General features: G+C 43.8%; 1 protein-coding gene across 3 annotated transcripts in view; it reads left to right on the top strand.

Annotated features, from left to right (window-relative positions):
- Top3alpha (topoisomerase 3-alpha) overlaps positions 1-12,757 on the top strand; it is a 119,234-nt gene that overhangs the window by 91,541 nt on the left and 14,936 nt on the right. Inside the window, exon 19 of one of the 3 annotated variants that reach the window (XM_037436007.2) lies at positions 540-759. The exons of the other annotated variants lie outside the window; for them this stretch is intronic. Within the exon in view, the coding sequence (XP_037291904.1) occupies positions 540-577 (38 nt within the window). The 3' untranslated portion in view covers positions 578-759. Of the gene's footprint in view, positions 1-539; positions 760-12,757 lie in introns of those variants that run through there. 3 annotated transcript variants of the gene reach the window in all.

Below are 12,757 nucleotides of genomic sequence, written 5' to 3'. Positions count from 1 at the left end.
ACAACCAACACTCTTGGGAGGCAAAATTTCATTTGCTGCCACAGTGCTGCCACGGTGGTAAAGTTTTTGTGTTTAAGCTGATTGTCTCTGCATCTAGTTTTGCAATATTTTGGTTGTCTCGAGATTTCAGTAAGTGAAAACAGGCGTTGTTTCCTGCCAGGACCGGAACTAGCTGGCTGCCTTGTGACTGCAGGCGAGATGCCAAAAGCTAAAAAATTGGAGAGTTCCTCTATATATTTTGAGAAATCTGTTTCTGCCCTTGCACCTCAATAGAGGCTTGTCAGCCAAAATTTTTACTGGATTCGGATCATACATTTATATTCCATATATATATTTTTTTTTTCGGAAATGTGTCAATGAGGTTCTACTGTATTGCTCATTCACAGCTTCACTTGGGGTGATGCAGCATTTAGAAAATACTACCACATTTGCATATAGTATGTTAGTTGCATATTTGCAGTGGAAAATGTGTTTCTTCATGTAGGGTTCTATTTTCTTCGAGTATTCAAACTGGGGCACTGCTTACTTTTTTTTTTCAGGACATGATCGACGACGCTGTCCGCAAAGGCCTTCATAAGGTGTTGGTTAGCTGTAAGCATGCAGCACACATTGGACAATCCTCGTTTTGCACGAGAGGCTGATAGCAGCTGTAATATAACCTATGCACTAATTTTAGTGTTGTACACTAGAGAAGCTTTTACAGAATTTTTACTCTGTTATTTGCACAGCTTTGAGAATAAACTCTGTATATTTATTCTATCCCTCTCTGGTAATTTAGTGGCAGTGGCGTTCTGCTGTGCATGAATTGATGGGTTCATTTTCGGCTGTGGTAGTAGCATTCTAATGGCAGTATAATGCAAAAACACTCATGTGTACGACACTACTGTGTACTGCAAATACGATACTTGCGTGTTGTATGTTCAGTACACAGTGTGAGTGTACAGGTTGTCGAAATGAACCTACCGCCACACCATCCCTCATGATAGCCTAGCAGTTGCACTAAGACAAACATGTCCATTGCCATACTCAACTCACACAGTATCAACTTCTGAGTGGCGTCTAGCCAGCAATTTTTTTCCGAGGAGGCTGATGGGGAGGGGAGGGGTGGCAGGAGAGAAGGCCACTTTGTGATAGACAAGAACATATTCATACCCCAGTGGTGGGCAAGTGGTTAATTGGAGTACTCGCCTCAGTTACGAAAAGTTAGGGGCCTGATTTTAGGTGTCGCCAGGCAGGCACCTACTGATTTTTCTAATGGGAAGAAAGGTACCTCGGCTTGGTCCTTGGTGTTGTGGATACACATTTCTCATGCAGGTGTCGTCATCTTTACAAGGGTTCTTGAAGCTGGGCGGGGGGGGGGGGGGGCTTGAGCTTATCCTGTCAGGGTGAGCAAAGGGCAATTGGCCACCCCGCTCACTGTCGAACCCTACCACCTTTTTTTTTTTTTTGATGGGGCTTGTTTTTTCCCTAGCATTCTAGAATGTTTTTAGTGACAGAACGTACCGAAATTGAGGTGAATCTTCAGGTCTCCGCCAGAGCCATAGCTGTCCCTTCGAGAAAGTTTGGCGATTATTTTATGTTGCCGTGCCTCACCTTAGTACTTCCTACTTTTCATAACGTTTAACCAATCCCGCTGCCAGCAGCCACAGTGCCTCGCGGAGTGGTGGAGGCAAACCACCATTACCTCTGAGTCAATATTACTAGAATAAACTCAGTTTCAGAGCGCTACTGGGGAGGTCGGCCGCGTGGCGGTTGTAAAAACTAGTGGCGCTATAGTCAGATTTTGCTCCCGCAGCTGGCCCATGTTGTGATCGTTGGCGGCAACATGTGAACGGATACCGCGACTAATGAGCTGTATTCACTTGTCTCATCTCTGACTGTTTTTGGTACTGTGTAGTTTCTTGTACAAAAACACATTTGTCATGTATGAAGCGTAGCTAGGAGGAGCAAATTTATTTACGTTGAAATACGCTGACTTGCTTTGCGCCAGGCTCCAACAGCAGCGACTGCAATGACGACTCCACTACATGCAACTTGTTTTTTTAATTAATTTATTTTCTTTGTAAGCATGGTTACACAGTTGCAGGGCTAAAGTAAAAGCTGCTACAAACAGCTTGAGAAGCTCATATTTATAACACCCAGTCTCCTTCACCCTACGCGGCGACGGGCTAGTAGACAGACAATCGTAAGGGAATTTCCTGTCTAGCCTTGCACGTTACCCGAGAGGTCATTTTGTCTGGCAAATGAAAATTATCATTCCATTATTATTATTATTACATGTGGGAGTATTTGGCGAATATGGCAGAGGTGCCGCTACTGAGTATTATATATATTAACAGTTACAAACACAACAATTCAAAAACTTGCAGGACGCTTGAGTAGAATGTGATAACATAGTCGGGTTCTGTGCAAATCACTTTCTCAATTATAAGCTTAGCCTCGGTCTCTGTGCATGCCTCAACCATGCTATGAGGGAACCGTGCAACACTGGCCATTTCAAACTACTGTAGGATTTCTACTGCAAGTACAATTGCCAAGTGCCAACTATGCCATGGTTGTTGCTTTTGCAAATCAGCAAGGGGCGTACTGTGTGCGTAAGGCAACATGCTAAGATATGTTTAAGTGCTTTATAATGGGTGGGCCTTTCAAACACCCGCTCGTAGTGCATTTCACATGTTTTGATGCCTGGCGCGATTTTACACTTCTACCACGTAATATTGCGTGTGTTAAGGAGATTCTTTGTACTGCATGAAGGGAGAAAGTGTAAACATAAGACCTCGTTTTTCGGTAAGGTGCAATATTAATGAGAACTTCTACTACATCACATTCATATTTTTTTTTTTTTTTTTCCGAATCATTTCCGACCATTAGTCTAACGTAGAACACCTGATTGCCATGCAGAAACCCTGGGTTCGATTCTCACTCATAGTCACACCGTGCACATACTGAAGTTTTTTATTATTTATTTATTGGCAGCTTTCGTGATTTTTTTGGTGACAGAGAAGATGTTTTTTGGCTCACAACCATACACATCGATGCCAACATCAAAATTTATACGAAATTAGCTTTTTAATAGTGTTCAAATACTAATAGAAAGTGCATAAATATAAGTATAGCTAAACACAGTAATTTATTTGACAGCATAATTTGAGGCCATAATCTGGCCACACACTGAAAGGCAATTGTAACCTCCACCAAAAATAACTAGGAGAGTGACTGGGCAAAGGAAAAAAGTTAAGATCATGTTACCGTATTTACTCGATTCTACCGCGCCCTCGATTGTAACGCGCACCCAGTTTCCACAATGAAAAAAAAAAGTAAGACATCGATTGCAATGCGCACCCATTTTTCTCGTTGGCCCGCATGATCACACCACTAGAAAAAACGACTCCTTTCGGAAGCGTCTTCCATTTAAATATGAGGTACGGGGGAAGCTTGTGCCCATCTGACGTGTAACAGAGCGTTGCCGTCACTGTAGTTTTACCGTGGACCAATGTCAGCACGCGAACTTGTTTCGTCCCCTTCTTCTCGATGGTTGTGGTGCCAGGCATGTTGAAGTAAAGAGGCGTCTGATCGGCATTCCCGATTCGCCGAAGCAGGTAGCTGTTGTTGTGCCGCAAGTTTAGGACGAACCTGTGAAAACTGTGAAGCTTTTCATCGTACTCCTCCACAGAACTTTTCACATATGCCCGTTCACTTTCGGAGGGAAAAGCCTTTCCTCTTCATAAAGTTAGTTAGCCAGCACCTGCTCGCTTTAAACTGGCTCCGCATTAGACCTTTTTCTAAGACCGATTGCATAGCCCGCACTTGGAGCAGTTCTGTCGTCACGGGCCGCTGTGCCGCTCGCTGCTCAAGCACATACTCGCCAAGCAGCTCTTTAATTTGCGGAAACCGATCCTGCTGTGGTCCACTGAAGCCTTTGCGTGAAGCTTTGCTGTCGACAATCTTCTGCTTTTGTTTCCGCCTCCCCATGCACGTTTCGGGAACTCCGAACGACCGTGATGCGGCCCGGCCCGATTTCTGTCCGTTTCCGCACACGCGATGAGTTTTCTTTTAAAAGCGGCATCGTGGTGCACTCGAGTTTTTGGAGTCGGCCCTTTCATGCCGTTGACGCTAATGCACTACAAGATGACGAACTCCTCAGCACACGTACGAAGTGCCGCACATAGGAAACACATAGGCAGAAATGGCCGACGAGCATGGAGGAAGCCGACGCGCACGGAGGAAGCCGACGCGCCATGCCGACGCACGTAGGGGGCGGCCATTTTGGAAATGCCGATGGCAATAGAATAACCGTTTTTTTTTTTTCGTACACGATTCTAACGCGCATGCGATTTATGAACTCGCTTAACAGGAAAAAAGGTGCGCGTTAGATTCGAGTAATTACGGTACTATAGTGGAGGTTTCGAATCGGTCATGGCGAAGTAGATCATTTGCATGTCATAATTTGTTCTTGATTGGGGTATAAACCAATTAGTTCTCACTGTGACAGACCTCCAAAAAAATCTGATGCAACTCAAAAGGTGGGAGCAAGCTTTGCATCGCAAAGATAGAAAGCTCACTGCCATACACAAAGTCTATGAGGTTCAATTTGAGAATAATGACATCGTAACACACTACCGTCATGTTTTGCTAGACAAGAAATTTTGATCTCGCAAGGAAAGTAGGAGCTCGCATCTGGTACCCTTCCGCTTTTGTTCTCAGCCATTCAACCCCATATATAGAAGCCAAAATGTTCATAACCAAGGCACCAATCCTGCACCAAAATGCATGGTGCCCCGCAAATGCACAGTGCCTAGCTTGAAGAAGCCGTCAGAAATAGAACAGCAATACAAAAAGCACGCGATGAACAACGGTGTCGATACTCAGAGTTGCATCACGATTGATTGATATAAGGGGGTTTAACGTCCCAAAACCACCATATGATTACAAGAGACGCCTTAGTGGAGATCTCCAGAAATTTCGACCACCTGGGGATCTTTAACATGCACCAAAATCTGAGCACACGGGCCTACAACATTTCTGTCTCCATCGGAGTTGCCGCAGCCAGGATTCGATCCCGCGACCTGCAGGTCAGCAGTTGAGTACCTTAGCCAGAGTTTCATCACAATGATGTTCTATCAGTTATCAACTGTAGCACTGCCTTCAAAGCAGTGAATTTTTCTGCTTTAATATATATTTCCCTTATGAACCTACACAATCGTATATAAATGGTCACGCTTTACCAGTGACCAGGTTTTGTTACATTTCCTTCCCGTTGCACCGTAGTGCACCAGGAAGTAACACACCGTGAGTGTACTACCGCAGCTGCAGGATGAAAAAGCGCACGGGTCGGGCCCGCTGCGTGCTTCGAAACCGGCATGACAGGTCTGGTACACGGACCACCGCTGCAGCGCCAACAGGAGGGGGGGGGGGACAGTTTTCGCGAGCGCCCACGGAATCACATATGCGCCGCACTTGCAGTAGTTATGATTGAGCGTGTGCATCTGTGCGTGATGCGCGAAATCTTCTTTTAATATCGGTCTAGTGTGTGGAATCACCAATCTTTTTTTTACATACCTGCTGCCCTTGCAAATTTTTAGTGCACGAAATGGAACCTTTCACACCGATCAGTTTTCGCAGAAGTACAAATTGTGGACACATTTTACTCGGATCACACAAGATCACAACTAACTTATCTGGAAGAGCTACTACACCTTTCCTAATGCATCTAAATTCATTAGAGTAACTCTGAATATGTCGCTTCAGAAAACGTTGCTTCAGATTCAACCATTTCGGTTAAAATAAGCAACCTCAGCAATTGCAGCTGCCACGGTTCATTTAAAACAAAATGAGATAGACTTTTTACTTCTTCCAAACACGTCTATAGTAATCATAGAATACATTACCAGATGCGACAGCGACAAAATATACTTAGCATGTGTGCGATCTCATAACAGACGACTCGAGCCTCTTTGAAATTTCAATGACTGTAACTTCAATGCTGGCAACCGAGTGAGCAGTTAAGAAGTGAATAAAATGAAAACTGTGAGACGAAAATAGCACTGAAAGGCTGGAAAATGCGAGTAGAACTGTTTGTGTTCCTGCACTTTTGAATATTTTTGTCTATTTCCGTCGTGACGTTCTTAATGATAATGCAACTTATCCAACCTTACATTCATTAGTCAACACATAATCAGAACAAATTGTGTGAAAATATTTTATTTATTCTCAATTTAGAGCTGATCCTGGCATTTTTAATTTTTTTTACTTCTTTACACCTTTGAGTAATAAACCAGTTGAAAATTGCTTCACATCTAGGTAGGTGATATTTTTCAGGGAGAATATCCGAGTGAGTGCATATTAGTTGGCGACACTCACACACACACAAAAGGTGCCACGTTCTGCAGCCAACAAGCATATGTTTACATTCACACCCCCACACCTGCAAACATTGCATCCAGGAGGAGTCTTGACACCAGCTTCCCATTTTCTCTTGCCTCTAGTTTTTTTTTTTTTTTTTTTCGAATTCTCGGCTAGTTTTCTTCTAACACATGCCTTTAAGCCCTTGGCACCTTTTTCATTAGTTTCGGTTATTTCCGAACGCTGTCGCGTTGTGGTGTCATGCATTCTCCCCCAATGCCATTTGGAAGTGATGTTCGTTTTCGTAAGAAATCTCCAGCATTCCTTCCATTGAAAAGGTTCGGCTGTCTGTGGTCATTAGCGGAACGGCACACAGACTCAAACTTACATTATCAAAACATGCAGAAGCAAATAGGTGCCAAGAAACGTCTGGTGGGCGACAAGAAAAGTGTGGGATTGGGCTAGTTGGTAATCCATATAAAACTTCTAGGCGCGTAAAACTTCAGACAACTAACATAAGAGACAAGGACGAGCGCAGACTTTCAACTGATTTTATTACTACTACGACACACATATATATATTAGAAAGAAGATAAGCAACACACAAAATCAAAAGGCGAAAAGAGAGATTGCAAAAACATCACGTGCTCACCCTGGGCCCTCACGTGCCGAATTTAAAAACGTCAATTCTTTCCCAGATAATGCTATCGATGGTTTGCTGATACAGCTACCTCGAGCAATTGCTGCAGCTTCAATTACAAGTCTTGTGCCTTCATTAGGGTGGGACGCGAGAACCCTTGTCTGTTCGAACAAAGGCTGGCATCCACATTCGGAACAATGAGCGGCCAAAAAACCGTCCCGTCCTGCATTTCTTACTTTCTGGCAATGTTCTTGAAGTCTTACATTGAGGCACCTGCCCGACTGACCGACGTACTCAAGTCCACAAGACAAAGGTACGCCATAAACAATCCCCGTTGCACACTCAACAAACTTCTTTCGGTGCTTAATTTTGCAGCTACTCGTAGTGGTTCCTACGGGGCTTGTTTGGACAGATAATTTTGACAATTTATTCGGTGCGGAAAAAACCACTGACACGCCCGCTCTCTGGCCTATTTTCTTGAGTTTATGCGAGATACCATGTAGATACGGTATCACCGCCACCCTCTTGGGAGTTGCTTCTTGTAAAACGTCCCCATCGTTACCGGCCCTTGATTGTCTGCGCAGCTTCTCACACACAGAAACTAGCAACGAACCGGGATAGCCCGCTGCCTCTAGACGGAGAATCTGCCTGTCGAAACTTCGCTGGACTGAGTGGAAGCAAGATTTTGTCAAAGCGTTATATAAACATGCCTTTACAATTCCACGCTTCACCAGTTTGCTGTGAGAAGACGCGTACGGTAAAAGGGGTTTTTTCCCCCGTGGCTCATACGTCCAACACACGTGCCCAGCTGAAAAAGTTAGTATTAACTCTAAAAACCTCAGGGAACCATTTTCCGGCAACTCATACGTGAGAGACAGTGGTTCAAGGCATTCCTGGAACACTTGCAAGACTTGCTGAAAGCACTCACTAAGGACCTCAAGATCGCAATCAAACAAAATTAAGTAATCATCGACAAACCGGAAGCACTTACTGACATTCATTTGTACCAACCGTTGATGAATCTTTCTATCCAAATGAGCGAGATATAAATCGCTCAACACTGGGGCGATGCATGAGCCAATGCACACGCCTGTTTTTTGCAGAAAAACTTCACCATTCCACTCCGCAAAGGTGGAGGCAAGGTAAAGCTTCAGCACATCCAGGAAGCCAGAAACAGAAATACCACACTCGTTTTGAAAGGCAACAGCACCAAAATCAGAAATTGCTTTTTCAATGACATCAACAAGTGGTTTTTGAGGCAGAGAATAGTAGAGATCCTTTATGTCGATGGAAACACCCACTCGACGAGTGGACACTTCTAATAATAATATATATATGTGTGTCGTAGTAGTAATAAAATCAGTTGAAAGTCTGCGCTCGTCCTTGTCTCTTATGTTAGTTGTCTGAAGTTTTACGCGCCTAGAAGTTTTATATGGGCGACAAGAGTTTATATTTGAAACAGCCGACAGACAGGTTGAGAGCCTCTCACCGGGAGAAAGTGAAGTGGGTCATTTTGGAAAAAGGTGCGGTAGTAAACGAAAAAATGGCATAAACGATCTGCTATTCTTGTCTCTGTTTACTATTCACATTATTTGTTATTGTTGTTTTGTTCTACCCCCGGCTTGTGCGACCAACTTTTGGGTTTTGTGTCTATTGACAATGAGACCCTCCGTTCGGTCTTTTCATGTTAGCCTCTCCACGGGCACTGGCGAATCCCGATAGCACTCCAACGCGCTTGTCTTCTGACAGTCTCCATCATGATCATGCGGTTCTGTCACCCATTACTGTTTATTTGTTCTACGTATCGTCGACATATTAGAACCTGTGCTCGCTCAAACGAAGGCACGTAAACTCGAGTGCCCTACAGCAGCCGTGGTTTTGCGATGTGTAAACATAAAAACATGGTGTTCACTTGATATTGAAAAAAAAAACACTGGGGAAGGTGAATGTCGTGCATAAATAAATATAGCTTGGGTTTGTCCCTGAATTTTCATGATTTTGTTTCAGGGAGTTGAGGCCTTTTATTGTCAGCGTGATTGCTCTAGATATAAGCCACTCCACGCCGGTGTGTGTGTGTTTTTATATATATATATATATATATATATATATATATATATATATATATATATATATATTTTGTCCTGTCTAGTAAGAACTCTTAAGAAATTTGAATGCTGCTTCTAATCATGTACAGTTTTGCAGCCTTTTTAATAAAGTTACGAGGAGCACGCCACCATGTTTGTAAAAACCACTTTTATCCAGCGTTTCAAGCTGCATTACTTTTTGGCACTGTGTACCTGATGACATAAAGAATATTCATATTAAGTTTTTTGCATATGCTTTCAGCATATAAAAATCATGAACCTCTATTGCCAAGTGTCCAAAAAATTATTTGTCAAGCGTTCCGGCTGAAAAAGCATGAAGGTGCTGAATAAACGTCACAAAAATCGAAACACGTTAATTTAAGACATCTTTATAAATAGAACAACGACTTTGCCACACATTCAGCACCATATAGTTCAGCTACATGCATTGTGCATTTTTATTTTAGCCTGAAAGCAAGAAGCTGATTCTGGAAAAAAAAAACTTCAGGTGCTTGGTACGCACACAAAAATTCAATTGGCCTTTCAACTGGATAGCGCCTACGTACTCTACTAAATATGTGATATGTCATCACTACAATAAATGAGATTTAAAGAAACACTGATTAGAACAACTGAGTGGGTCACTATTGTGACAACCACCAGCTAATTTGCTGCGGCTGTTGCCCCGAGGGAGCTGCCGCCACTCGTATCCCCGTCCCCGCTCAATCGCGCTGCAGCGGCTGCAACTGCGGCTGACACGCGCTCTTCCCATAGAAAGCGACTAGACGCGGTGGGCCTTACCGAGCGCTTTCTCATCCAGTGGCTGCGGTACTACATCTGTGAGTACGTTCGCAGATACTTTGAATAAGTGACAACGAGCAAAGAGTGCCTAGCATCTGTCACAAGTACCCCTGAAGCAGCCGTATCCAAGCCACACGAAAGTGCACTCACTTTGATGAGGTGTTTTCAAAAAGGCTGCTGACATCAGGCCTTACAAGGCCTTCTTTCTACATTAAAAGCAATTGAGAAAGCTGTCTAGAGGCATTGATGAAAACCCCTTAGTTGGTGACCTTTTTTGGATTGTGCTGGAAAAGTTGGAGTGGTTGCCACTGTATCTTTTCAGTTATATCGCTCATGATCAGAATTTGATGGCTAGAGAAGTGGCGGTTTACATTTTGATGAATATGTCTTTTTTTCTTTTTTGCAAGTAAGCGAAGCAGGAGCTTTTGGAAAAGGTGGAAAATGGTATCATTGATTGATTGATATGTGAAGTTTAATGTCCCAAAACCACCATATGATTATGAAAGACGCTGTAGTGGAGGGCTCTGGAAATTTCGGCCACGTGGGGTTCTTTAATGTGCACCCAAATCTGAGCACACGGGCCTACAGCGTTTTCGCCTCCATTGAAAATGCAGCCGCTGCAGCCGGGATTCGATCCTGCGACCTGTGGGTCAGCAGCCAAGTTCCTTAGCCACAAGACCACCGTGGCGGGGAAGGTGGAATATGGTAGAGAGAAGGTGAAGTTGCTGCAACATTTTGCACTCTGCTCTAGATTGATGGTCATCGCAAAGACTTGTCTGGTGCATAGAGTTTCCTAAATTTAACTAGAGGGACTCTGTTGCTGCGATCGTTGAGCGACCATGGGAATGATGGGTAGTACACACATTTGCCTAGTCTTCGTACTTGCGGGCGGGGAATCATACTTGCGGCTTTGTTTATTGCTCTGTTTCGGTTTTGTTTCAAAAGAAAGAACGAATAATTTTGAACATCGTGACGCGATTTGGAAAGGTAAGTCAAAATGAATCAGGTGGTGAAGCACCACCGCTGAACATTCGCTGATTTTTGTTTCGTGAGAAAACAGCTCCAAGCCACACGAACACACATGGAGCCAAAAGCAGGCCTGAAGTACGAAGATTAGACAAATGTGTGTACTACCCATGATTCTCATGCTCGCTGAAGCGCCGTGCGTTGCAGCTCCCATACACACTAGCGCCAGAGTTCCCTCTAGTGTACATTAGGAAACTCTATGGTCTGGTGAACAGCGTAAAGCATGAGTGCCTTTTTTTTTTTTTTTCCGAGTATGTCTTTTTTGTAACTAGCTGAAAACATGAGTACTATTATTCTAAAGCATTTTTGTTTGTATTCCAATAAGTCAAATTATTTGAGGCTTTTACAGACCTTTTGGGTAGTTTTTCGTGTAGTCAAGACGGCTGTGGTTAGAATGATAGTGGTCATCATAAAAACTATGCTAAAAGTGCTCATTCACCTAGAACGTTCTGTACTTGGAGGTTAAACGCAATGAAGACACTTAAATGTAGGCAGGACATAGATTCTTAACCAGCTTGCAAAGAGCAACGCACTCGGGCCATTCTATACAGGCAACCTTGTGCGTATCCACATAAGCAGTCCACAGATGCGATGCGAGAATGTCGACTGGAAGCATGATAAATGTTTATGTTTCATGATAGTACAACAAGAAAGTCACCATAAGGAACAGCGCGGTGGACCGGTGCGGTATGCCGCCGTAGCAGACGGTCCGGGGAAAGAAGCGCAAAATCTGACTGCAGTGTCGCTAGTCCTTGTGACCAACGTTTTTAGAACCACGGTCGTTCGGCTCACGCTCCTCCGCTGGTGGGGATACGGTGCTTTGAAACTAAATTTATTCTGGCAACATTGCTCTGAATAGCATGCTCGAAGCTTGTATATTCACTATCGTATTCATGCATAAACTGGTTGTGCGAACCGGTTGTTGGATGCTTGATTTGCTGAAATTATAGCTGATGGAGTTGGATCGTTTAAGCTTTCAAAATAAAAGGGGAGGCTCTTTGGGTTCTAAATATTTGTGTGCGCGCACGTGTGTTTCTTCATGCATGCGTGTGTTTGTGTGTACGCACACCCACATACATGTGTGCACTCACACAGACACACATACACATACAGGTGCTCGCGCACACGTGAGCACGCATACAAACACACACGCGTCACGCTCTGTCTCTGGTCCCGTTAATTAGGGAGGCAATCGCCGGGCTAATTCCAAGGGCCAAGTATCGGCCCCCCAATACTGCACCAGGATAGTACGGACAATTTAGATGTGGTCCTATTTGGCGTGCCAGCGAACGCAGGCTGTGGTCTAAAGAACGAGTCAGAGCCGAGAGTTTATAACAAGACAAAAAATTATATTCTCAAGTATGGCAGAACAAACAAAACACACATATGCACACTCGACAATAATACAATACAATACAATACGTCACCAATCAAACACTGTCTACACAACACAACCAGCTACACTCGAAACAACGGACACAAACAACGACATGCGCTACAATGAAATCTCATGCATTAACCAACCAAGACACTTAAAGACTAAATAGTTTGTCAAACTTATTTAGTCCAAAGTTCTTGCAATAAAGCTTGAATGCTTCTCTTCTAGGAAGCACTCACTCAAAGGTCCAGCGCTCTTGTTGTTCCACTGCTCCCGAAGTTTCTGTTTCTCTTCCAGGAAACCTCGCATCGTCAAGTACCCGCACTCCAATTACCAAACTTCTTCGCCGATAATACGTCAGCGTCTCACAAGGGGGGGGGGGGGGGCTGCGACTGCAGAACACATCTTCGCCCACTGGCGGTAAACACACGCTTATCTTCTGCTTGTAGCACAGGCTTTCACCCACAGGTAAAAAAAACCTTGCAT

This window comes from Rhipicephalus microplus, chromosome X (genome assembly GCF_043290135.1).
Source record: "Rhipicephalus microplus isolate Deutch F79 chromosome X, USDA_Rmic, whole genome shotgun sequence".
NCBI lineage: Eukaryota > Metazoa > Arthropoda > Arachnida > Ixodida > Ixodidae > Rhipicephalus > Rhipicephalus microplus.
This window is presented reverse-complemented; position numbering and strand designations above follow the sequence as displayed.